Genomic DNA, 27,394 nt, shown 5'->3' with positions numbered 1-27,394 from the left:
TAACCTCTGCAGGGTACTCCTCTGCTGATGCCCCTTAGCATGTGGTGCAGGGTTGTTCCTCGGCCAGATGAGCACACAGATGAACAAGACACAGCCACACACCAAACAGTTCAGCCTCGGGCTCATTCTCAGATGGAATGAATCCTCCACTCTACCTCTACCAAGGCCCAAATACTCCGTGTGGTCTTACCACCCACCTCTGACCAGCTTCACAAAGCACTCACCGAACACTGGTAATTCACGTGTCACATCGCTCTAAACGAGCAGTACGCCTGTGGTGCTGAGGTCAAAGGTAGGAATTAGCCATCCCATTCTGCATGCATGCAAGTGGAGGCTAGGGGCAGTTCACCAAAGTGACTGCTGGGAAATACAGAACCGTACTTGTATGTGACCACCAACTGGTGAGCTGCTTAGGACCTGCCTCCAGTAAGTGGAAACGAAGGAGTGTCCCACCTGATGGAGGAGTGACTTGACACCTCAAGTTCAAAGACGTGCCGCCAGCCAGCCAGCTCAATGGCCAGGCAAGGGGCTGGGACCTGGATAACAGCCCTTTTACCCAGACCCTCACCCATCCCTACAGCGTGTCAGGTACGCCTGTGGACAAGGAAGGACCATCGGACTGCAGCCACCTGGCTGCTCTTAGTCCCTAGCTCACTGCTGGCCAAGTTCGGCAGTCATTTGGTTAAGTCATCGCAGAGGTCATACTACAGACTCACACAGCTTGTGTTAGGTGGTACCAATCTGTGTTTATTGAATAACCCTATGTCTAGCACATGGTGAATGAAGGAAGACATAGGTGTATCCCGTTCAGTGAAAAACCACCCTCCCACCCCTCAACAAGGAGAAAAGGCACAGTATATACACAGGACACAAGGGCCGGGCTGCCCCATGGGTGGGGCCATAAATTACAGTGACAGTCGGGAGAAAGAGGATAGGATAGGTGGGGTCCAAGCATAGGAAGGGCCCGCCCCACCTACTCTCTGCTTCAACCAGCCTGAAGAAGCACGAGGAGGGAGGGCTCCTCTCAAGTCTCGCAGGAAGCCCTGAGCCAAGCAGTCCAGAAAAGCAGGACCACTCTTCTTCCTAGGACTCCCCCATCTCAAGGCAAGATAACCTGATTCCTGCTGCCTACCCTGAAAAGAGAGAGGCTTGCTGTTGGGGAGGGCTTGGGACCAGTGTCGGCCACCCTGGCCTATACACAGACAGGATTAGGGATAAAAAGAGGCTCTATGGGAGGTAGGATGTAGGCTGGGGGTAAAAGGAAAAAAAAAATAAATCATGCTGAAGACCCCTGGATCCCAGACCCAATGGTGGCTTCATCCTGTCCAGCCCCTTGGGCCTACCCTGAGCTCAGGCTGCCATCTCAGGGGGTGGAAGAGTGGGAAGGAACAGGACAATTAAATAAGATACCATTTATTTTTTAAAAAATTAAAAAACAATGCCAACATTATTTTATCCATCCCTAGACCTGCCCCTGCCTCCCACCCACCTCCCCAGGGCTGGGCTCCCTTCCTTCCCTGGCTGTCCCTTGTAATGATGAGAAAGCAATGACCAGGCTTAGGCAGGCCTAGGGGAGAGAATGCAGGCCCAGGGAGAAATCCAGATAGCAACTTTGCCCTGTATCGTGGCAGGCCCAAGTACACACATATAAAAACATCTGTATAAAAAGGGGCATGCCAGATAAGTCCAAAATGCTCTCTGGTGCACAGAAACCTAGTTCCCAGAGAAAGCCTGATGATAAAAAAAGAAAAACATAACAAAAACCCAAAGAGGCAGAGAGGGGCACTCAGAGTCTCCAGAGGGCTGGGGAGGGGCTCGGCAGCACCCTATGTTGCTTTCAAGGGAGGCGATCACCCCATTCCTGCTCAGCCCACCTGGGCTTAGCCATGGGCATTTACTGCAGCAGTCTTAAGGAGCTTTGCCCATGGCGCTACTGGCCTGGAATGATCCCAAAGCCTTGACAGGTGCCAGCTCAGAAAGTCAGTCTTGCCTTCATCCTCACAGCTCTTGGAGGGAGGAAAACAGATGGGGAGACAGTCTGAGAGACAGAGGGAGGATCCTGGGAGACAGAGACAAAGGTGGAAAGAGGTGAACCAGGCCCTGGGCGTGGTCAGGAGGCAGCGATGGCAGTGCCACCACCCAGCTTGACGATCATCTGCTGGCAGTCGTTGCAGGAACGCCGGTCGCCCACCTTCTCCAGGGTGCGGGCGGCTTCAGCCAGCAGCACTGCCCGCTGGCCCGGGGAAGACAGGAAAGACAGTGGAAGGTGGCGGCAGGCCAGCAGGATGGCAGTAGCTCGCTCTCGCTGGCCGGGCCAGGTGTCTACCTCTCCTGTGGGAGTGAGATTTATGTAAGCCTGGTCCCAAGGACTTCGTGGCCTCATTTGTTGAACTCACCCCTCAGCTGTGAGGAGGTATGTTCTGCTCTCTCCCAAGTCCTCCTCACAGGACAGAAGATGGACCTGGAGGCGGTGTAGCCACTGGTGAGGTCCCATGAGCCTCTGAACAAACTTGATGATGAAATTCACTGGGCCATTGACATACAGCCACTGTGTGGGCTGAGCTATGTGAACCCATGCCGCTCCTCCCTGCTTCTGCACTGGACGATCTCCTAAGCCGGTATCCATTCATGACACTCAGCTAACACCATCCCTGCTGCCCACTGAGTCAAGTGCCAGCTCCACTACGTAGCCAAGAGAGGCAAGTGTGTAGAGCACACTCTGCCAGATGCCAGGGCTCCATCCTCCCTCCTCCCTGAGTGCCAGCCCCTCCAGGCCTGTGGTAAGGGAGCTGCTGCACTCACCGTGCTTGCTGTTTTGACTGGTACGCCGCCGCAGGCTATGCTCCAGCAACTGGTGTGTGCGGGTGGGGCTGGCTCCGGCCATCAAGCGCACAGTGGCTTCATGCAGGAACACCTGGCAGGTACAGGGGCCTCAGTCAAACTCCTGGGTTCTGGCCCGTCTGATCCTAGTGGCTATGTCTCGAGCAACCTCCTCTTCTACCCGATGCCTCCCTCTCTCTGCTCCATATCACCCTGCCTTTCTCGCTCCTGGAGAGCAACCTACCTTGTCCTCAAGTCAAGCTAGAAACCTAGATGAACCGTAGGAATGGGGAAAGAGCACAGGCCAGCCGCTGGGCAGCAGCAATACTAGGTGAGCCAGAGGCCAGAGGGAGCTTTTCCTGGTGGCAACAAAGCCCTGCGGTATTCTCTAGGGTTTGAAGGCGAGTTAGGGTGAAGCCTTGTCCTTGAAGGCTGTGTCCCAGTAGGCCAAAAGGACAAAGGAGGAGAGAGAGGGATGAGGGGCAACGGCTAGGTTGGTATCAAGTTCAATATCTTATTTCTTCAGAAAGGAACAGAGTCTGGACTCACAGTCTTGTTTGGCCCTTTGACATTGCAACCCAACACTGTCTTCTACAAGGCCATGCCTAAGAACTGTGCAATAAAGCCAGCCCTCCCTTCCCCTCCCTCCCCACTGGCAAAAGATCACATACACAGAAATCTCATTATAAGTTCAGAGTTTTTTTTCTTTTTCTTTTCTTAGCATTTCTCTGTGTAGTCCCGGCTGTTCTGGAACTCACTCTGTAGACCAGGCTGGCCTTGAACTTAAGAGATTCACCTTCCTTTGCCTCCCGAGTACTGGGATTACATGCATGCACCACCACATCTGGCTCTTAAGTTGTGATTTTGTGTTCAGCCACTCGTTGCTCTCTGGTCACAGGTGGCTGGGCTGTAGGTGGGTTGGCTGGGCCTGGGACATGTTTCCTGGGATAAGTCAGTAGCTCTTTTTTGTTTCTGAGACAGGGTCTTACTGTATAGTCCTGGTTGGCCTAGAACTCCTGTTGTACACCACGATGGCTTCAAATTCACAGAGATCCACCTGCCTCTGCCCCCCCAAGTGCTAGGATTAAAGGTGTGAGCCACCTACCATGGCAGCTAAAAAAAAAAAAAATGTCTTTTGTTGTGTGAACATGTGAGTGTGGAGAGTAAATGCCACATTATGCACATGGAGGTCTGAGGATGATCCGTGGGAGTTGCTTCTCGCCTTCCACCCACCATATGGGTGCTGAGGACTGAACTCAGGTCATCAAGCTGGAAAGCAAGCGTCTTTCCCTGCTGAGCCATCACTGGCCTAAAGCAGCAGCGTTGAGGTAAACAGAATCACTGGTGGATGGAGGCCCAGGTCTAGGTCTCTAACTTGTTTTTCTTCCCCCAGTAGTAGAGATAGGAACTAGGACCTTACACATGCCTGGCAAGCTCTCCACACAGAGCTGTATCCTCAGCCTTTTAAACGTTGAGAGGAGGTCTTGCTAAGGTGTGTAGGCTGGCCTTGAATTTGCAATACTCCTGCTCCAGCCTGAGTAGCCAATGATGCTCCTCAGAGATGCTGGGAGGGAATTTGGGGGAGGTGGGGAAGGGAAGGCATTTTAAAGGAGGTCTTCAATGCCAGCCAGTCTGTGAGCAGACCAGAGGTCTGACCTGAGTGCATTCCATAAGGTAAGTGCGGCCCAAATTTTGGGGTACACTTCTCTCTCGTTTTTGGTTGAGGTAAGGTCTCATATAGCCCCTGCTGGCTTCGAACTCACTATGTGGCCTCAGGTGACTTTGGGTTCCTGATCCTTCTGCTGTTATCTCCTAAGTGCTAAGATTTCAGTGTGTGCCATCATCACACTTGAGACTCATGTGGTGCTGGCGACTGATGCAGGGCTCTGTGCGCTCTAGGCAAGCACACTTCCCACAGCCAGTCCGGTGCTCTGAGGACTATATCTTTCTGCTATACCATTGTGACGGATTGCTGCACACAGTGGTCAGTACCACCATGAGGCTGGACCTTAGGATAAGGGATTTTTTTCCCCAGCAGAAGTGAGGCAGTGTTGTGGAACACTGGCTTCTGGGCAGGACACAGCCAGTGCACTCTGGATCTGCACTCTGCAATGAACAGAAGCTAAAATTGCTTTCATGAGATCTGCACAGGATTGGGCTCAACAACTTCCTGTCATGGAACAGGTGGAGCTCATGTGGTCTCAGCCCTCTCGTGAGATCTACATGCAATAACTGACTGATGGGAGACGGAGAGACATTATCGTCAGCGGTGGAGCCACTGGTTAAGGTCCCATGAGCCTAAGAACAAACTTGATGAAATTCACTGGGCCATTAAAATACAAAACAACAACAAACATGGGAGCAGAGAGCGACTAGCCGGGAAGAGGAACCGGAGCTGTGGGAGTGAGAAGGGGAGGGTGACAGGAGAGAACAGGAAGACAGCACATTATATCCATATGTATACATGCATAGAAATGTCACCATGAAAACCATTATGTATAATTAATATAATCTAATAAAAACAAAAAATGAAGTGAAGGGTATGCCAACTATGATTATTACACATTATGTATAGATTAACTTGTAATAAATATGTATTCTTGCCGGGCGGTGGTGGCGCACGCCTTTAATCCCAGCACTCGGGAGGCAGAGCCAGGCGGATCGCTGTGAGTTCGAGGCCAGCCTGGGCTACCAAGTGAGCTCCAGGAAAGGCGCAAAGCTACACAGAGAAACCCTGTCTCGAAAAAACCAAAAAAAAAAAAAAAAAAAAAAAATAAATAAATAAATAAATAAATAAATAAATATGTATTCTATATTCAACCTATAAATGTTTAATTATTATGTGTCAAATAAAAAATTTAAATACGTTGTTAAGCTGGGCATGGTGGTGCACCATTTAATCCTAGCATTTGGGAGATAGAGTTGGATGAATCTCACTGAGTTCAAGGCCAGCCTGGTTGACACAGCAAGTTCTAGTCACCCCCTTGTCCCCCAACTTGAAATGTTTAATGCAATCTAAGCTTGGAGGTGTGTGCTTGCAATTCCCTATACAAGGTGCTGAGACGGACTAAGACAGGAGGATTACTTGAGGCCAGGAGTTCAATGCCAGCCTAGGCAATATACTGACTCTGCTCTGAACAAAACGAAAGGCCCAGTGCATCATTCTAACGGGCAGCATAAACAGGAGTGACTTGAGTCTAGTTCAGTGCAGTTGTGCGACTGTCCTCAGAGGCTGAGCTCGGCTCCTAGAGCCGGAGCTGGGGTGCTGTGGAGAGAAGGCGGCAGAGCCAGTTCCCAAGTGGCTTAGAAAGTGAGTCAGTGAATTTCGCTTTGAGAGTGGCTCTAGGGTAAGGCTGACAACTACTTATGACTGTCAGGCTCCCTTGTGGCCAGGACTGGGAGATCCTTAGCTGCTCCTCTGCCCTCTGAAAGCTCTTGCGTGCCTGACTGGTGACACATGGCTTTGGGCTGGGCATATGCAAAGGAACACATGGCACCCAGCTTAGTGTTGAGTCCCAGTAGGTGCCTGACAGGTCACGTGGTTGACTTCAGAGAGTCAGTCACCTTCACAATATATGCCTACGAAGGGACCTGGGGCCCAGGACCCACATATGCTAATCTGCACATCCCACCAGCCTGCTAGGCCTCACCTTGCGGTATGCCGGGCGGAAGCTATGGGCCAGCCTGCGCAGGCTGCCCAGGTCCCGCTGGAAGCCAGCCAGCTCAGTGCCTGATGCATGGTAGGTCTCACCCAGACCCTGGCTGGCACCTGCCTGCTTTTGCCAGAGTGCTGTCCTCAGGGACAGTAGTAGGTCACAGGTGAGCAGCTGGACCACCTAGGGGATAAAGCAAAAGGAAGAGACAGGTGATTGGCCTACGCCTAATGCAAGGACCCCAGCACCTTGCAGACCTTCCCTCAGCCCAACACTTAGAAGCGCCAGGGCCTGAAGTGCAAAACCCAGGGGATGGCATTGAAAGGACAGCTGTGGGGAACCTAATCCTTTCCCCAGGAGGTAGGAGGTCTGTTTCATCGTTCCCCAAGGAAGAAAATGAAAGCTCTAAAAGGGACACAGCACAGGGAGTAGGGGCAGGGAGAAAGCCCTTGTGGGTCTCAGGGCATAGATTTCCTCATCTATAAAATGGACACGGTAGCACAGCTGCACGAGCATTTACAAAACATCGCTCTGCATGCACAGCAGGAGCTGTGTGGACTCTGCAACGGCTGACAAGGCAACTCCTTGTACCCACAGCCCACCAGGACAGCCCACGTGCAGCAGTAAGGAGAGCTGCTCTAAATGGACCACGAGATTTCCTGCAGGCCACTTCTCATCTCACCTCGGTGGTTTCTGCTTTCCTGTAGGCACTGGACTTGGGGTACCATGCTGCCCAGACCTGGACTGCCCCATGCCTGCACAAGTCCCTAACCCTTGGCTACCATCTTATGGCTGCTGACAGCCTCAGGGGAACACAGATGAGAAACTTCCTACCAAAGCTGGCATTTCTAAGTTGTAGGTGTCAGAACAACATCTTTGGGTGTGGGAAAGTAGCCAGGCCTGGATCTTGCTCTTTGACCACGCTCTCCCACCCTGGACTGCTACCTAGGAATCACAGCTCCAAGGATGGCCACTACAAACTTTCTAGTTCCTCCAATGTGGCTGACAATGGTTTCCTCGTGAAGATATACACGGGGAGACCTAAGGAAGCCCAACAGTGGCTTGTCATCTAGCCCGTGATCTACACAACACCTATCCTTGTAGGGTTGACATGCTGTCCTGATTTCAATAAAGCACCTATGCCTGCTGACAACCACTACCTTGAAAGTCTAGCCCAGCTACTTGGGACTAAAGCCCAGAGAGCAGCTAGTTCTGACCTTCCCTCCTCTCCGGAGTTACACCACACATTCCTAGGGGACCAGCTGTGACATTCTATCCTCCTCATTCTCCCAGGAGGATTCGGCCTTTAGCAGTGCCCTCCAACCAGTGTCCCCTCCAGTGTTGAGACCGTTGGTCACTGTACAGTGGGAAGCCAGGGCAGGCCTCTGTGATGCACTGTGGGAACATTGCACAGGTACGGCCAGAACATGCAATGCAACTACAATGCACCACAGCAACCCGCCAGGTGTGCAGCGGGCCACACAGGCCTGAGGGACTGTAGAGTCTCAGGAGGTAGCACAGACCACCTGGAGAGATGCAGAGCCCTGGCCACTTCATCTGTGGCTTATAGGAAGCTGCCGGCTAGCAGGATCTGGGATTAAGGGAGCCAAGGAGAGGAGAAGGTGCAAACACATTTGCCCCAGGAACCAAAAGGTATGCCTGCCCCGGGAGGACCCATTCTGGGGAAGGGAACTACTATTCTGGCTTCTGTGTCTCTTAGACAATCCGACAGGCTAGGTAAACTTGGCGTGGGAGCATTCACACAGACCAGACCCCAGTGCTGTCTGTCTGGAGGGGCTAAGGTCCCCACTCACATGGTTAAGTGAAGGATCAGAAGTAGCTCCACTGACGTTGAGACTGCTCCATAGGTGACCACTGGCCCTCTCACAATGACAGAAGGAATTCTGTTGCCCATCTCCTTTCCCAGAGAGTGAGGCATGCATGGCTTTACAGGCATAGAAGACGGCCTTCACCAAGGGACTCCTAGAGCAGGAACCGGAGGAGAAAGCAGGGGAGAGCATATTAGCTGGGTTACCAACAGGTGCATAAGCCTCAGATTGGGATCGTCACACCCTCTATCACTGCAGTATCTGCTGTCACTATAATTGATGTCATAGTGATATCCTGTAGCCAGCTTCAGTTAGGAAACACTGCTTGTGAGCCAAGTCAAGCCTTTACCTGTTCGGTATTCCTTTACTTGGTGCTAGAGGTGACCAGAGACCCAGATTTGGTGCTAACGTCTCTGGATTGGGGAGAGAATGAGAAGTGATGGCGTTGGGTTGGCAAGGGTTCCCACTCACCCGTTCTCAGGAGCAGAGGAGCCGAGAACACTGGTGGGAGGGATGCCTATGAGGCCTGTCTGCTGTCTGCTGTGGCTCTGCGGCTCAGTGGCCAAGCGACTTTAGATAACATACTTACTGAGCCTCAGTCTCTAGGTGAGTCAAGGCAGACACACTCAGGTGGGACAGCTATGCAGGGTGGGTACAGGGCTGGGTGTTTATGGATGGGGACGTAAGCATAGGGCCACTTAAACGAAACGGGGACAGCTCAAATTGCTCACTCCCACTCTCTGTGGCCCTTCTGTGCTCTGGGAAGAATTCTATTTGGCAAGAAATGTGTTTTGGCTTTCAAGACAGGACCCCAGGTGGACTTTTTGCCTTATAGCATTTTATAATTTTACCACAAACACCCAGATCTCACCAAAAACAGCCAGGGTATCAGCAGGTAGGGTTGTTTATCATTAACCAACCGTTAGACACCTCCAAGGTTGAGACAAAAAGAACGTCAAAGTCTCTGGCTATGCTTCATGCTATAGGTACTTTAGCAATAAAAGAGGCTGAGGGCTGGAGAGATGGCTCAGCACGGAAAGGTGCTTGCCACCAAGCCTGATGGCCTTTTGGTCCCCGAACCCATAAGGCGGAGGGGAAGAACACGTTTCTGTAAGCTGTCTCTGAGTTCACTATGTGCGCCATGACAAGCACACGTCTGAGTAGATGTGCACGCACACACGCAGAGCAGACAAGGCTGACGGGAGTGGAAACTGTAAGGAAACCGAAATACAGTCCACACAAGCTGCAGGACTCCCTGCAGTGGCCAAACTACATCCCACTGCTGCTTCTGAATTTGCCAGGGGTGATGCTCTTTTCATCTGTATCACATGGCATCCCGGAAGCAGAAGGGAGGAGGCGGCCTAAGCGTCAGGGATAGCTGCTAAGACGCCCAAAGAGCTACGCAGAACACACACAGAGGGAGGGCTGTGCCGACCCAGATCATGTCTCTGTGGCTCCTCTGCCCTTCCTCCGGCTCCCATCTGTTGTAGAGTTCTAACCCCAGATCAGCATGGCTCTGTGGACCTGCTCCCTTCTGCTACCTCACATAAGATTCCCTTGGAGAGGAGTAGACGAACAGTTGAGGAGCTTACGCACTCAGTCACTTCCAGGGCCTTGGGGACCCGTTCTACTTCAGTGAAATGAGAGCGCACAGCTGCATCATCTCCCTGGAGCCAGCTGATGGCCATAGTGATTGCGGATGTCCACCACCTACAGATGATATCCGGACCTGGATGGGAACAGCCGCAGGAAGCACCCGTTAGTACCCACGGGAACCAAGTCTGAGGAACTCTGTGGCCTCAATGGCATGTGTCATCTTTATGTTGTGGTGATGGGTAAAGGTTCTTTGGGTTACCCGCCTACATGATCTGACAATATGTATCAAGAACCTTAACATGTTCATGCCTATTAACCCATTAATCCCATATTTGATACTCCATCATTAGGAAACCAGTTTGAAAAGAAGTTTAACAAAAATGTTCTTTTTTAAGGTTAGATTTTTGTTTATTTTCAGAGACAGGGTTTTTCTTTGTAGCCCCGGCTATCCTGGGACTCATTGTGTAGACCAGAGTAGCCTCAAACGTAGAGATCTGTCTGCCTCTGACTCTGAAGTATTAGGATTTAAAGGCACGTGCTGTCATGTCTGGCCCGTTTTAGGTCTTTTTTGAGACAGGATCTCAGTATGTGGCTGACTTTGAATTTGTGGCAATCCTCCTGCTTCCGTGTCTCAAGTGCTGGGGTTACAGACGTGAGCCATGCTCATGTTTTGTTTGTTTGTTTTTTTTTTTTTTTTTTTTTTGGGTTTTTCGAGACAAGGTTTCTCTGTGTAGCTTTGCGCCTTTCCTGGGACTCACTTGGTAGCCCAGGCTGGCCTCGAACTCACAGAGATCCACCTGCCTCTGCCTCCCAAGTGCTGGGATTAAAGGCGTGCGCCACCACCGCCCGGCAAAGAAAGGTTTTTTTTTTTGTTTGTTTTGTTTTTTTTTAAGATTTATTTATTTATTTATTTATGTATACAGTGTTCTGCCTGCATGTATGCATGCAGGCCAGAAGAGGGCACCAGATCTCATTACAGATGGTTGTTCGCCACCATGTGGTTGCTGGGAATTGAACTCAGGACCTTTGGAAGAACAGCCAGTGCTCTTAACTGCTGAGCCATCTCTCCAGCCCCGTTTTGTTTGTTTTTAAACATTTACTCTCTTTTTAAATTACGTGTATGTGGGTGTGTGCATATGAGTGCAGGTACCCAGAGAGTTCAGAAGCTGGCACTGCATCTCCTGCCTAATACTGGTGAGGAGAACCCGACGAGGGTCTTCTGGAGAGCAGCAAGGGCTGAGCCACCGCTCCATTCCCAGCCAGCTTGTTATTCTTCTCTTTTGTTTTGTTTGAGACAAGGCCTCTGAACATAGCTTTGGCTGTCTTGAAACTCACTCTGTAGACTAGGCTGGCCTTGAACTCACAGAGATCCGCCTGCCTCTGCCTCCCGAGTGCTGGGACTAAATGCGTGCGCCAGCACAACTGGCTCGGCTTGTTCTTAGGTATAAATGTAAGTAAGGCTCTAACAGGCCCAGGGACAGGGCTCTTCCAAGAGATGTAGCAGCACATCCCTTTTGTGCTTTTGTTGCTCCAGTCTTCCTTCTCTGAGCCTCAGGTTTCTCAACTGTAAAACTACGGAGATTTCACAAACCAGTGAGAGACAGCCAGTGACAGAAAAGGAGTAAGAACACTATCTTCTAAACGCTGACGTCAGTAGAGACCACGCTCCCACAGTTGATTTTCCAGGCTCCTTCTCTCCCTAGGAAGAGCGGGCAAGGGTAGCTTGGCAACCCATACCCCAAGGAGCCGTAGAAGCTGAGAAGTGGCAGCTGATGTGCTGTCATTCTGATGGCAGTGGAGAGGGAGAAACAGACAACATCTCAGTCTGTAGTCAGCAGAGGAGACTACACCTGAGGCCGTGCGGAGCGGAGCGGGAGAGGCACAGATGGAGCCTTGCCGGCTGCGAGCGTTAGCACCCGGCTCCGAGAGCTTTCTGTGCTTAGGGTGAAAACCCACCAGCTCCAGGTACTCAGACTCTGGTGCCAGCCTGTGCATCTGGAAAGGGTCCTGACATGGACTACCTAGCCAGGGCTTCAGTGGGTACTCCACCACTCACTGTTCCATTATTTTCTGCTCAAAGAATCCCGCCCAGGCCCTCTGTGGGCCGGGCAGCCTGGAGGACAGATACGAACTCAGGATGAGGGAAGATGCTTTGAGACATGCTCCTCACTCATTCTGGATCCACACTGCAGGGGTGGTGGGCCTGACAGAGTACATTCTCTGGACTGTGGAGCCACCCACAGATACTCACCAAGGGCTGACTTGAGCACAGAACTGCTGGAGAATGGTGGGGTCACAAATCCCACAGAGTCCACAAAAGAATGAAGTAATTTCAAATACTCTAGGGCGCTGGAAAATTCACTAAAAAGAAAAGAAAGGGTCCCATGTGTATAACATACAGAAAGAACATACTAATGTATTGTCTTACACACTCACATACATACTTACATCTCTAAGCTTGCCTGCTTAGAGATCCAGCACTAAGACTGAATAGCCCTTTGTGGCTCCTTTCCCCCGATCCCAAGCTCACCAAGTTCTGCCCATGCATACCATATACAAGCTTGATAGGCCAAGCTTTGTCAGGCATCTCTAGGAGAGCACTGATATTCTTCCTCTACTAGGAAGTCTATCCTGAGGGCAGGATCTGTCTCTTCTTCCCTCAGTAGACAACCTTGACCCCTCTTCCCCAGACTAGAGTCTAATGCCACAGTCCCCCAGATATTTGCTACTGCCTAGTGGAACTGCCCCTCCCTCCTTCCTCAGGGGCACTCTGTGCAGAACCAGGACCTTATGTGAGTAAGCTGATACCTTTCTGTTCATCGGGTCTTAATCTGTGAAGGAAAGCTCATGTTCGGTAACTATGTAAGGATTTAAAAACAGCACACTCACTGCAGAGCTGGGCTTCCAAGCACTCTGGCCTGATGGGGCTGCCCGGTGAGCTCTCTATACCTCACTCCTGTCTCTCTCAACAGTTCACTGCTCTCTGTCCCCAAAAGCAAAGCGAATTCATCCAGTTTCTAACCTGCTCTGACAACCGCCCCAGTTGGTGACGAGATGTAAAAGGTGAAAAAAAGGACAGACACCGTGGGGTCTAAATCAGAGCTCTGCTTTTGAGAAATAACCCCCAATTCCATTTCCTGGCTGACTGGTCTAGGAGAGCTGCCCGAGGGGACTGGGACTTTACCAGCTCTCATCTTCCTGGTCGCCTGCCTTCTTCTTGGCCTGAGGTTTCACCAAGGATTCCACAGCTCTTTCCAGTAGGTTTTTGCAGAAAGCCTGGTGGACTTGGGCAATGGGGTCAGCTGAAGAGAAAGAAGGGTTAAATGGGTCTTACTCGTGAGCACCTTTGGACTTGGGGGTGTACTCAGCAAGAGAATACATGTTTACATCTGTGAAGTCTTTGTACAGTAAGGGAAAAAACCAAAACCAAAACCAAAAACCCAAATAAACCAGAGACCTTTTTATGGTGAAAAAGGCATGGAAAGAGCCTTAGAAACAGCTGTGCCTGTAACAGGGAGCAAATCTTTCTCAACCAAACCCAGAATTACCCTTCAGGGGCTGGTGAGATGGCTCAGTTGGCAAAGGAACACACCACCAAGGGTGATGACCTGAGTTCAACCCTGTAACCCACACAGCAGGAGAGAACTGGCTCCTACAAATTGTCCTCTGACCTCATGCATGCTGTGGCATGTGCCCCTACTAAACACACACGCAAAACAAATAAATGTCTAAAAGGAAGAAAGAGGGAAGGAAAAGAATTACCCTGTAAAACTGCCCCAAGGTAGCGCAAGCCTTTGTGTCATTGTGACTTAGCCCCCTAGGGTGTGTGTGTGTGTCCATGCAGGTGCATCTCTACACTACCCCATCTTAGAGGCTGGAAAGGACAGCGGTAGGCTCTGCAGCACTCTTGACTATAAAGAACCCTATTTCTCTCTAGCTGTGACTAAGCTGACTGGATAAGGGGCCCGGCAAAGCTTGTAATGGCTGACAAGTCCCTTCACTGGCAGGCCTGTAGAGCAAGCATCACCAGCCCTTTCCATTCTGGCCCTGATGCAGCTGAGAGAAAGAGGGGTGTTTCTGGACACTTTCTCTGTGACAAAACGGCCTGGGGAGTGCAGGTCTACCCTGTGACGAGGCTGTCAGAAGACTTGAGGTCACTTTTCCTTTCATTTTTTTATCCTTCAATTTTTGGTGTCAAACATCATCCTTATACTGCACAACAGTTATTAAAAACAAACAAACAAGATTACCCCCCCCCCCAAAAAAATCCCCACTTGATATCCATTCTGTACTCAGGGGGTATGATTCCTTGTCTCAGATTCTCCACTCAGCAGAGAAACCACAGAAGAACACTACTCAAGTGTTCCCTGTGTGAGTCTACCCTGCCAGCCTCTGCACGCTAAGACTGGGCCAGTCAACTCCAATCACTATCAAATGCCAGGGACAGAAAGCCTGCCTGGCCTTCTGATGCCTGGAGCCCTGTCCCTGTCACCATTCTGAGCACTGATGAGTGCCTGCCGCCTATTGTTCCCTAACTGCTCCATATATGTCTGTCTGCTTTCCCAATGGGACCAGAAGGCCCAGAGGCCAGGGAACAGCAAGCCCCACACCTTTTTCATCTCCTGAGTGTCTAGAACAGGGGCTAAGAATACAGCTGGTGCTTAATCACAACTTACCACGTGTGTAAGGCCCTGTGATGCCGTGACCACAGGCAATGACTGCCCTACACAGCAGGGCTGTGAACTGAGCTAAGTTACAGACAGGCTCTGAAGGGCTTGACCTCAAGAAAGTTACTTCATTTTTATGAGACCCAATCGTTAAAAAAGATACTAAGGTGGAGACACCCAGGTCTCCTGTCTCCCTTGTACCTAGCCTGTCACCAGCTCTGAGCAGTAGAGACAGCACCCTCACCTGGGTTCCTCTGGGCACAGTACAGGCTCTCCTTGGCTGCTGACTTGACTGACCAGCTTCGCTCCATGAAAAACTTCTGGCCCAAGGGGTGGCAGAGCCAGCGCAGAGAGTCAGGGACAGTGCTGTGCTCCGGGCCACACAGACTCTGGGCACGATTAAGGAAGTAGCTCTGTAAAAGAAAGGACAGGAGTGACGCCAAGGTAGCAGAATGCTGGCTGCAGCTACTGCCTAGTCATCAGGAAGAGCTAACTGCTGGGGAAAGGTGGACCAACAGAGGACAGGCCCTGCATGAAGCCCTAGACCACAGAAACTAGAGAAAGTAGCAAAGCTGGTATGATCTGGGGAACCTGGCATCAGGAGCAGGGCCAGGGCACATGATGCACTTTCCTGCTCCACCCTGTCCTGGTAAGCCTGTCTCGGCCTTCCAGAGTCTACTTCTCTTTCACCTGCTAGTATTCAACAGGTATTCACTTAGGAAGGGGCCTCAGAAGTCCCTAACTTTATCTGTGATACCAAGAGTGCCTCACCAAGCAGCCCCTCAATCCTGGGACGTCTCAAGAAATTTAAACTGCACAATCTCTAGAGTATTTTTAGGCAAACTGTGTTGTTTGACTAATCTTTCCAGCTCTTCCCTGAGTGTGATGAGTGTGTGCACACCCAGAGCCAGCTGTAGGTACCACACCAGGCAGCAGGAGACTTGCCCAGGACCATGGTACATTTGTGTGTCCATGTGTGACCCTGGAAGGAAGTCTCTTCAGGAAGTCTCATGCCTTCCTTGCAAGAGCCCCAACCTGAGAGGAAAGACCAGAAATAGACTTCTCTTCCCCTAGGCAAACCTAAAATGGTGCTGAGTGTAAACGACATAAGCATTTTCCTATGTATATGTGCACCACGTGTGTGCCCTTGAGACCAGAAGAGGTGCTCCAGCTCCCGAAACTGAAGCTCTAGGTGGTTGTGAGCCACCGGGTGTGGGTGCTGGGAACCAGACTGGGTCCTCTGCAAGAACAGCAAGTACTCTCAGCCCTCGAGCTTTCTCTCCAGCCTTTTAAATTAACACAAAAAGGATGAGATTTCTTTTTGGCATTTTCAAACAAAATGTGTTGATTCTCAGCCAGGTGGTGGTGGCACACGTCTTTAATGCCAGCACGGCGGGAAGCAGAGGCAGGTGGATCTCTGTGAGGCCAACCTGTTCTACAGAGAGTTCCAGGACAGCCAGGGCTGTTATACAGAGAAACCCTGTCTCAAAAAACAAAACAAAACAAACAAAGTGTTGGTTCTCCTCCATTCCCCCTCTCCCAGCCCCCTACCTGTCCACTTCCTGTGGCCTTTCTGTCTCCGCTTGTTTTCGGGCTCTCACGCTTTCCTCTACACTGCTTCCAGTCTCTTTTCTAGTTTCATGCCCTGCCCCCACCCCAACTAGAATATGACCAAGAATGTGGGATTTACCTTTCTGAGGCTGTATTACTTTGCTTGATATAATAATTTTTGCTCAATATAAAAATTTGCAGGAAAATGAATGGATCTATCCATTTTCCTACAAATTTCATGACTTAGTTTTCCTTCACAGACAGCTGAATAATTCCATCACACAGACACAGACAGACACACACACACACACATTTTCATTACCCTACAAGTATCTATTGATAGACATCTAGGCTAGTTCCATAAGAAAGGGATGTTGAATCAAGTGTGGTGGTATATGCCTTTCTTAAATCCCAATACCTGGGAGGCAGAGTCAGGCGGATCTCTGTGAGATTTGAGACCAGCCTGGTCTACAGAGTGAGTTACAGGACAGCCTGGGCTACATAGTGACCTTGTCTCAAAAAAAGATGTTGAAAGCATCTTTCTGGAATTCAAACCACCAGGGCCCTAGCCGGGACAACATCTAGGGCCCCAGTGTAAAACACACACAAGGACAATGCTGTTGGGTGTTTTTGGAAATCCTTCCCCACCAACCCCAGCCTCTAGTTCTATCATTTTTTGAGTGATAAAATCTCTACTCTAAAACGCATGATTTCAATCTATAAAACGACTCAATCTGAATAGGGAGCTGAGCAGAGGTGGAGGGGGAAGAAGCATACATGGAGCTTAGGGCATCCATCGCAGGGGCTGCTGGTCTGGGAACTTCCCCCTTCTAGCTTAGGCACAATGAGGGCATCTATCTCATGGTCTGGTAGTCTGATGGTTCTGACCTTTAATAGACTTTAAGCAGCAATCAGTTAATGTAACAGCTTCAGAAAACTTGAATGCCAGAGTCAGAAATAGCACAGCCAAAGCACAGCCACTCAAGGATGCAATGGGGAGACTCTGCAGGGGGACATGGGGACAGCTGCCTGGCTGAAATGCTCTACCGATACTTACTGGCATTTTCATGGCAGCTTATGGGCCCAGGAGAGCATTTCATTTAAATCAAAGGGACAATGACCCAGTCTCTTAGACACTGTCCAGCACTGACAACACGGTATTGTGAAAGCAGAGTAGAATTCTATGACCTGATGTGACCTTCAACTATAACTACAACTGTGGGACAACAGAGGCTGTGTGTGTGTGCGCGTGTGTGAATTCCAGGGCCTCTTACATCCCAGAACCTTCTAACCACTGAGCAACTCTCTCCAGGCCACAGGGTTAATCAGCAAGGTAAGGTGGTTGTCCTAATGGACAACAGAGAAGCACAGAATCTGTCAGGTCAGATGGCAAGAAAAGTCTACAGAAACCATCAGGAAACTATTAAGTTAAAATAAAATTTTAAGCTGAATTAAAAAGAAAAACAACAAACAAACATTGAAATCATGCTGTAGACATTAAGAAAAAAAAATTTTTTTTGACAGAATCTCACTTTGTAGCTCTGGTTAGACTTAAAACTCACAGAGATTCATCTGCCCCTGCCACCTGAGTTCTAGGATTAAAGGCATGCACCATCACGCTTGGCCTGACATTAAGAATTTTTAAAGATTTTGTGTTCTGCACATGAGTGCAGTACACATAGAGTTTAGAAGAGCGTGTTGGAGTTCCCTGAGCTGGAGTGACAGGCAGTTCTGAACTGCCTGAATTTTTAAGAAGCATAAGCTAATAAGAAATCTCCATGGGAGGTTGGGGGGAGACCTGAGTTTAGTAGTTTGAACTAATAAGAAACAGAAATCCTGGATGAACAGTACAACTTGGCTTCTATAAGGGAAAATAATTTTTATTGTTCTTTTAATTTTCTTGGCTTTATAAGCCCAATTATACTGTTCTTAATAAAAAAAAAAAAAAACTTTCCCTCTAAATTTTATAGACACCAGAGCACTCCTGAGCTGCAGCATAGAGGCCTCTCTCCTACAATTCATCTGCTCATTGCCTGACATGAGAAGCTAGGCAGGAGCCCCCGCGTTGCTTAGATCTTGAGAGCTATCTAGCACTCCTGGACCAGGCCCAACTCCAGTCCCCACCATCACAAATTGTGTGCCAAGTACCCTGAGTGCCACATTGAGTGCTCAGGGAGCCAAGTGATATCTGAAGTTTTTGATTAAAATACGAACATTCAACATCATGTGGACACTATGTAAAATACTAGATCAAGTGCTTGGCATTGGAAAAGCCAGGCTATACTACCTTCTTTTAAATGACACCACATGTTTTGTAAAGATGAGTTTTAGGAAGCTATTGGTTTTGTTTGTTTTGTCTTGTTTGAAACAGCAATTAGCAGTGAAAATCAGCATGGAATAGGGAATGGGGACTGCATTGTGCCTAATCTGATTCTAAGATGTGGTAGTACATGTCTGTAATAGCCATACTTAAAAAGTGGAGGCAATGGGGCTGGAGAGATAGCTCAGAGGTTAAGAGCACTGACTGTTCTTCCAGAGGTCCTGAGTTCAATTCCCAGCACCCACATGGTGGCTCACAACCATCTGTAATGAGATCTGGCGCCCTCTTCTGTATGCATAATGAATAAATAAATCTTTGAAAAAAAAAAAGTGGAGGCAAGCCGAGTGTGGTAGCTCACACCTTTATTCTCAGCACTCAGGAGGGAGAGGCAGTCAGATTTCTGTGAGTTCCAGGACAGCCAGGGGGTAAGTAGAGACCCTGTGTCAAAAGGAAAAGAGAAGCCGAAGGAAGGGGCTGGAGAGAGGATTCAGTAGTTAAGAGCACTGGATGTTCTTTCAAATGACCCACACGGTGGCTCACAGGCATGGACATAGTGCACAGATACATGCAGACAAAACACCCAGACACATAAAAGAAAAATAAATCTTAAAAGTCTGTCTCAAAAATCTAAAACAAATTAGACATCATCTTTTCTTTCAATTGACCTATTATTTTTTTTTTCCACAAAGCTGTTAAGACAGAAATCCTTTTTAGGATACTGGAACTCCTAACAACTGAACAAACAAAACCAAACTGCCATTACTGACTGACCAACTCGAAGGTGTTTCTTTCAGTACCATAAAAACATCAGTTTGACAGTGCCCCACACACAGAGTTTGGGAGCTTCTGCTCTAAACTGTTTTCAGAGGTGAGCCCTCTGTTTGCTCCCAACACCTGGCTCATTTGCTAACTAAATCTAACTCACCAAAATCAAAGTGTCTATTGTCTGCATCTCTTAATTTGGCTGCTCCAAAAGGGGGTGAACAGAAAGAGCTGGTCATGCCAGCCACCCTCACTCTCCTCCCCCACCTTACTGACTATGCAAACTGGGCATCGTCGTCGTTGAAGTCTCAGGTGTTTAAACTCTTTGCTCCAGGAGCACTGTCACTCGAGATTTAGTATGAGGAAGCTCACAGAGGTGGGTGACAATAGAAAAACATTTCCTCTCTGTAGCAGTCTGTAACAGCAAGTACAGCAGGTGCTCCAAACATCCCTCAGCAGTGCCAGATAAGCTTGGCTAAGATGCCCAGACTAGCCTTGGACTTCTAGGCACAAGTGTTCTTCCTACTTCAACCTCCCAAGCAGATGGGTCAACAAGGTATGGCCCAGCCCCCGCTTTTAGAGACAGTTATAATGGAGCCGTTTTTTCTGATCCTCAGCTGCCACGTGTGTGTTTAACTCCAACAGGCCGAGTCCTTTATAAAAGTAGCTGTATTTCAGCAATAACACTGAAGCTAAGTGGGGCTTCAGGGTGACGAGGTGATCCTGTGCCAGCACTGTCCACATGTTTTTCTGTTGCCTGAAAACCTCTTGGGTCTCCCGACAGATCTTATGCTTCTATGTCCCTTCTGGGAGTGCCTGGTCCAGAACAGGAGTTAGGCAGCATTTGCTGAAGAAATCAACCAATGGATGTCTCATTTATGGTCATAAAGACAGAGTGGAGAGTTTTCTTGAGTTCTCTGTCCTGTAGACTGCAATGAGCCACTTGAGGCAATGGATCAGTGTTACCACACAGCATGTTCTTGGTCTGTTCTCAGCATATCACCTCCATTAGCAACTGGCAACAAGCTGAGATAAGATAACTCCATTTTCAACATAGCTAATGTGTGGGGCACTGAGTAAAATGTGCCTGTCTCTTGCTAGAGTACGAGAAAGCCTGAGGTCAGCAGATGCCGTGGACTAGCTGATAACAAGGATTGGGAACCAGCCAGCTGTGAGGAACCAATGCTGGCACCTTGCCAAGAGAGTAGGACGTGCCTCCTAACTTCAGTTTCCACCTTGCATCTGACCTGAGCTCTTTGCAGAGAGCTCTTGGCTTTTATTTCTGGATCTATAGTACTGAGACCAATACAAGGTATCCCCCAAAACAGCTTTTGGGTGAATTAAAGAGATCAGAGATGTAACAAGATTCTAAGAGTGAAGTCAAACATGAATCCCACATACAGCTGTCTACGTCTACAAACTGATACTTTTACTTCAGTGTACCAGAATGTCCCCAATAAGGCTTTATGCCTGAAAACCCCAGCCAGGGGGACATCTTGCTGTATTCTCTTCATCTTTCTACGTATTTGTGGAAGAGCAAGTGAAAACCAACCCCTAAGTGGTGGGGCACATATTGCCTTTTAGCTCCAGGCTGGGAAGGTGCTCAGTGGAAACACTATAGTTTGAATGAAATATTTCCCACAGGCTCTCTGAATACTTGGTCCCCAGCTGGTGGCATTGTTTTAGAAATTGTGGAACTTTTGGACATGGGGCCTACTTAGCAGATCAGAGATATAGAGGGTTTAAAAGTACAGATACTTAAGAGGGTTGTAGGCTGGCCTTGCTTCTGGTTTATCTCTGATTCTTCCTCCCTGCCACGATGGACCATACCCTTTCCAAAATAAATCCTTGTTTCTTTAAGCTGTCCCAGTACTTTACTACAGTGATGGGGAAAGTAACTAATACAGGAATCGAAGGGTACTCACAGCCAAGAAGCCCAGTTTGCCTCCACACTGGGTCTTGAGTCCCATGGCGGCTGTCAGATGGATCTCAATAAGTGTGCTTGGTGGGATTTTCTCCTCAGCACACTCGGCGAGGTTCACAGCACACAGAGCCATGTGTACATCTGAACAGGTAGATCCTGCAGGAAGCTTCCCTAGGGCAGGCAGAAACAGACACTAATGCTGACAGAGTCTCCGAACTAAACGTCTCTTTGTCCCCCAGCACAATCACTAACAATGCTCGGCTTTCCACATAAACTGTCACCTACAGGCTCGGACGTTTCAACACTTGGTCCCCACTTAGTGGTGATGTTTGGGAAGGCTGAGGAACCTTTATGAGGTAGAGGCTATTGCAGTGGGTCTTTGAGGGCTAAAGCACACCTCCAGATCCGGTCTGACTCAGCTTCCTACCTGTGGCTGAAAGCTCCCTTCTGCCTACTCTCCAAATTGTGAGCCAAAGTAAACGACTCCTCTCATTTCTGCCTCACTGTAAGCACAGTAAGGAATACACGAGGTGCCAGGAGAAAAGAGCGACCTTTGTGATCAGGTAGGTCCAGATGGGATGCAGGCTAAGCAAGTTACTAGCTATGTGCTGTGCTCATCTACCTCCCAAACCAACAGGGACATGGCTCTGGTTCTGTGACAATGGAGTTGTTGGGACTGCCGATCACTGGATAGAAAGAACTCCGAGGTGTGTGGTGCAATCTCTTCCAAAGCAGTGTCAACAGCATGGCCTCATTCTGTTGACAAAGGTCTGAATTTCCAAATATTTGAAGGGAGACAACACAACATAAAAACAGAGTGGATTTGATTTTCATCAGCCTCCTCCCATAAGCGTCACAGAAAAGGAAATAGAACACTGAACAGTGCCAGTTACACACGTTAGATTAGTAGGTAAAGCCTTCCACTACGAGATCAGTGGACAAAGTGCCTGCCCCAGGACAGACCCAAGGACCCATCCTAGCTGTCCTGAAGCGTTCCTACAGTTAGTTTCTTGCTCTGGTCCTCCTACAGAAGCTGGGAGGTAACAAAGGACTAGCAGTCTCCTGGCTTTGAGGTCAGGCAGCAAGCAGGCCCTCTTAACCTCTTTAGCTGAGGCTTCTTTTTACCTAGCTGCCTTTGTGTTATCAGCATGGGAGCTCTTAGTCCCTGAGTTCATTCTGTATAGTGTGGGGTACCTGTTTTCCCCACGAAGCTCTAAGCTTTCTCCTTTAGGGAGAGGATAGAAGACAGCATGAAACTCATGCTGTGGGCACCCCTAACCCTGGAGAGCCCCCTTAGGTCCCGGGGTTGAAAATGTTCAGTGAGTGTGGAGATGAGTGGTGTGAAGTGTTCTGGCTTGGAACTCTAGACCCTAGCAGCTTAATCTCCTGAGCAGAGACTGGGATGTCGAGTCTGCTCTAAGGGTACCGTCAGGGGCAGGAAAAAAACAAACCAGTGGGAGAGATCTGCAGCTAGGGATTTCCTGTCAAAGCTGATGCCCACAGTCTTATCTCCTGGTCCCTCCGTCCTAGATGACTAGGCCTGCTCCCTCTCAAACTCACAAGGAATGTTCCATATGTTAGGACCACACCTTACAGATATCTCTGACTTCATCTACTACTAGTGGACACATCAGCAGCAACCTTCACCTCCTTGTCTTCATTTTTTTTTTTTTTTCTTTTTTTGTTTTTTTGAGACAGGGTTTCTCGGTATAGTTTTGGTGCCTGTCCTGGATCTTGATCTATAGACCAGGCTGGCCTCAAACTCAGAGATCCGCTTGCCTCTGCCTCCCGAGTGCTGGGATTAAAGGCGTGTGCCACCGCCACCCGGCACAGCCTTCTCTTCTTTAACCATCTCTGTCCTTACCTTGTCCCTCTTACATGCCAAACCTCTTGATGCTCCTCTGACCTTTGACTGTTGCCCCTCAGGCAGTGTTTTGTTTGTTTGTTGTTTTTAGAGGCAGGGGAGCACCATGTACCCCTGGCTGACCTGGACTTCCTTATACAGATCCACCTGCCTCTGCCTCCCAAGTGCTGGGAGTAAAGGATGTGCACCATGCCCAGCCAGGCAGCACCTGTCTCGACTCCACTGCTCTACCTGTCCTTTGGTGAGATATTCTAGACACTCTTGGTTCTCTCTCTCCCCTGAAGGCCCAGGGCCATTATCGGGGCTGCAGATCCCATAGGTCCAATGTCTACTGAAAATTTCTCCTCTGTGTCTCATAGGCAGGTGTCCCAAACAGTGCATGACACCCTTCCTTGGAAAACAACTTGCCTCTTGTCTCCGTCAGCTGTCAGTGGTACCACTGCTCAACCAAACTAGCAGGAAGCCATCCTAAGCAGCACTTTTGGTTTTTTAAATATTTACTGATAATTTATGTGTGTATGCGCGTGGGCATGTGTGTGCAAGTCAGAGCAAAACTTGAGGAAGTTAGTTTTCTCCTGTCACAGGAGTCAATAAGATTGAATTCAGGACGTTATGCTTGGTGGCAAGTGCCTTTACCAACGGAGCCACCTTGCTGGACCCTCATTTTCTTCATCATCTTCTTTTTTTTTTTTTTTTGAGACAGGGTCTCATGTAGTTCAAGTTGGCCAAGGATGATCTTGAACTCCTGAACCTCCCTAGTGCTAGGATTATAGGTGTGTGCCTGCCGGCCAGGCCTAAGTAAATAGAGAAGTGTCATTGTCACTGGGAATGATGTCCATCCTAGAAATGGTAAACTTGGGGCTAGAGAGGGGGCTCAGTGGTTAAGAGCACTGGCTGCCCTTACAGACAGAGGACCTGGATTGATTCTCAGCACCCACATGGCAGCTCACAACCATATGTACCTCCAGTTCCAGGGGATCTGACGCACTCTTCTGGCCTCCACAAGGCATTGCCCACATGTGGTACACATCTATACACATAAAATCAATAAATTAAAAGAAAAAAGAAAGAAATGATAAACTACAGCTATAGACACTGCAGGCTGATGGCTGGATTAAAGCCATGTAAAAGTGGCTTCTGTCAAAGTGGAACTCTGGCAAAGCAAGCTAAGGAGGAGATGTGCAGGGCCCTGTACGGCAAACCAGGTAGCAGTTGTGTTCTCACCTGTGATATGCAGCTGGTGCAGCCTGTGATAGGCCAGGGCTGCATCCCTCGCACTGCTCTTAGCTTCATCCTCAAAGCCAGCTGCAGTGGCTGGGGTAGCCCGCCAGCGCTGGAAGACTTTTTTCAGTATCCAGCGTACCAGGCGCAGCTTCTGCAGGCTGTACCGGATCACATTCCAGGAGAGACTGCAGGCCAAGTCTAAGCGGGAGGTGGGCAGTGCCCGGCCCAAAACTGATAAGCAGGTTTGTAGGTTGGCAGCAGCCGCCGCAAAATCACCCTATAAAAGCAGCAAGTGGTAATAATGGTCACTGGCTTTGCCATGCATGGCCTTTTTGTTTTAAGATATTTCTATTTTACCCATCTTGTTATGAGTATAAAACATGTTTGTTATTAGAATAAAACACAACTTCCATTAAAGAACAACTTTGGAAAGCTACAAAAACATAAAAAGAAGCTACCTATAACCTCATTCCCCACAAAGAATTACCACAGATATTCTGAAGAACTCCCTGGCCTTTTTACCAAATTAAATTGCGCTGTGTTCTGTCTTTGAGCAAATGCTGGCAGTTTCCAGCAACTTCTTGTTTTGTTTTATTTTTCGAGAAAGCGTTTCTCTATGTAGTCCTGGCTGTCCTGGAACTCACTCTGTAGACCCGGCTGTCCTAGAACTTACAGAGATCCACCTGCCTCTGTCTCCTGAGTGCTGGGACTAAAGGCCTGTGCTGCCAGCACCACCAGCCAGCTGCCACAGTAGCTTTTATAAATAGGTAGAAACTAGTTTTTAGATAAAGTACATGCTTAGATTCTGGAAATCTGTTGAGCCCCACCGCAGAGTTGCTTATTCACAGCTCTGCAATTGTAGCCTATGATTCTGTGGCCTGTAGAAGCCCATGAACCACAGCTTTAAGGCCAACTCACAGCTACATTGCTAAACTACCTCAATTTGGGATCTCTGCCCTGCTGCAGGTCTAACAGAGTCTACAGCACCCTGCTGATATTGGTAACTGAGAGATTGTCAATGGCAACCAGAAGCTATTTTCCTAGAGGGCTCGCTGCTTTCCAGGATGGCTTTGATTTTGCTCCTTTGCCTCAATCAGCCCAACTCTCCCTAAACATCCTCTCCTAGCAAGAATGCAGCTCCCCACTCAGGCACTGACTCATTTCAGCCCCGCAGCCTGCCTCCTGGTCACTGCTCACATACAAAGGCATCTGCATGTTTCCAAGCAATAGCCTCAAAAGAGCCCTCGACACCTTCTAGCCTCTTCCACCTTTGAGTTAACACCATTATTACTTACTTTACATCTCAAAATATTTGTTCACTTCTACCATTTTAAAGTGTTAAATTCTAGGTTTTCATCTCTTATTCCATCCATTCTAAGAGCCTCCTAAACTGTTTCTGTACCTTTCATGTTTCCTTTCCCCAACCTACTCTTCATACAGTCACTAGAATGGCATCATGCAACACCCTTAAACCCGCCTCTACGATATTCCTGTGAACAACCCTCCCCCACCATCACATCTGTATTTTAGGACCCAGGGCTGTGGGCACAGATTTCAATGGGATACAACTCACTGTGACAGCCTGCCAAAGGGAGAGTAAGGACTGGGTTCACTGTTGCTCAGGACTGTTCTGAGTCACGTGACTCCCGAAGTATGCATGTTTAACAGCAACATCCTTCAGTGTCACAAGGTGCCACAGAGCCCTCCCTATAACCTCTTCTTATACTGATTCCAAACAAAAACCTTCAGCTAATTTTCCTGCTCAAAAATCTTCCCTGATTCACTAGTGAACTGGAAATAAAAACCTAATTCAGAGGTCGGAGAAACTTCACAGAGTTAAGTTAAGAGCACTTGATGCTCTTCCAGAGGATCAAAGTTTGGTTCCCAGCATCCAGGCCAGGGAGCTCAGAATCACCTGCAACTCCAGCTCCAGGGAATCTGATGTCCATTTCTGGACTCAGTGGGCATCTGCACACATGTGCATATACCTCTACACAGACACACCCATAAATAAAAAAACCACCTAACTCAGTTGCTAGTCAAAACTCTGCACATGTGGACCACTACACTACTAGCCTTCACTGGCATCTCTCTTCGACATAGCCTGCACTTTAGACACACATATCCTCTGTCTACTCTGTCTTGGTTGAATGTGAATGCCTCCCCCACAGGCTCATGTATTCCAGCACTTGGTCCCCAGCTGGTAGCAATGCTTTAAAAGGTCATAGATCCCTCGGGACTAAGGCCAGGCTGACAGAAGTGGGCTGCTAGTGGCAGATCTTGTGAGTGATCTCCACTTGTAGTTCTTGTATGAATGCTCCACTTCCTGATCTGCCGAGATATCGGAATACCATGCCACAAGCTCCTGCCCCATGACCACCAGCCTTTCCCAGAAGGGACTGAAAACTTGAGCTCAAATAAACACCCCCTTTAAATTGCTTCTGTGAGGTACTTGGTTACAACAGAGAGAAAGTGACTAAGATATCACTCATAGCACTATCAGCTTGAAAGGTTCTGACCTGCTTGCCTGCCTGTCTTTCTTGATCAGGACAGCGCCATTTATACCCCAAGACTCACAGCACCGTATGTCATAACGGACAAAGATCATCCAGTGTCCATAGATGATTTCTGCATTGCCCTGTGGCTGGTACAGGTACAGTGCCCTTTCCTTTCCCGTCACCCCAGCACCTGCCACAGGACTTCGCACACACCGGGGAGTCAACAACATTCACTGTGTTCTTGTTTGAGCACAGAGGAAGGTGAAGAAAGGTGGATGACAGAACTCACTTTGGCAAGGTCTAGGTCCGCCTGCTTCCGGTGTCTCCAGAAGGTGACTGAGGAGCGTGAGTGTGGGCGGATCACTGGCTCCCCGTGGACCAACAGCTTCACAAAGACGCTCAAGACAATCACACCATTTACCAGCCATAGGAGGAGAGTTGGCATCATCCAGTCAAACCAGCCCCCAGAACCTAAAGAGGGGCATCTCAGCTGAGACTACCAGGCAGGGCCTTGAGGAACAGCAAGGCACCTGATGGGCTCCAGAAGTGGGTGCATCATTTTCAGAAGAAATGGTAGACAATTCTATAGCCTAATAGGAATCTTTATATCCCCTGGCACCATGGAGCTGAGTGCCATAAAAAGCTCAGTTACAGGACACATTAGGACATGGATCTCACACCTGACC

The 27,394-nt window shown here is 48.9% G+C and overlaps 1 protein-coding gene across 3 annotated transcripts in view; it reads right to left on the bottom strand.

The window, feature by feature from the left end:
* Window positions 1–721: 721 nt before the first annotated feature.
* The window catches only part of Srebf2 (sterol regulatory element binding transcription factor 2), a 63,023-nt gene continuing 36,350 nt past the window's right edge, over window positions 722–27,394 (bottom strand). For all 3 annotated transcript variants that reach the window (XM_006980205.4, XM_042264628.2, XM_042264630.2), the window contains exons 9-19: window positions 26,998–27,179; window positions 24,211–24,487; window positions 21,124–21,293; window positions 14,810–14,978; window positions 13,083–13,200; window positions 12,150–12,259; window positions 9,899–10,031; window positions 8,288–8,456; window positions 6,471–6,656; window positions 2,803–2,914; window positions 722–2,331 (exon numbers count right to left, since the gene is read on the bottom strand). In XM_006980205.4, the coding sequence (XP_006980267.2) occupies window positions 2,111–2,331; window positions 2,803–2,914; window positions 6,471–6,656; window positions 8,288–8,456; window positions 9,899–10,031; window positions 12,150–12,259; window positions 13,083–13,200; window positions 14,810–14,978; window positions 21,124–21,293; window positions 24,211–24,487; window positions 26,998–27,179 (1,847 nt within the window). In that variant the 3' untranslated portion in view covers window positions 722–2,110. The remainder of the gene's footprint in view (window positions 2,332–2,802; window positions 2,915–6,470; window positions 6,657–8,287; window positions 8,457–9,898; window positions 10,032–12,149; window positions 12,260–13,082; window positions 13,201–14,809; window positions 14,979–21,123; window positions 21,294–24,210; window positions 24,488–26,997; window positions 27,180–27,394) is intronic.

This window comes from Peromyscus maniculatus, chromosome 20, assembly GCF_049852395.1.
Source record: "Peromyscus maniculatus bairdii isolate BWxNUB_F1_BW_parent chromosome 20, HU_Pman_BW_mat_3.1, whole genome shotgun sequence".
Lineage (NCBI taxonomy): Eukaryota > Metazoa > Chordata > Mammalia > Rodentia > Cricetidae > Peromyscus > Peromyscus maniculatus.
This window is presented reverse-complemented; position numbering and strand designations above follow the sequence as displayed.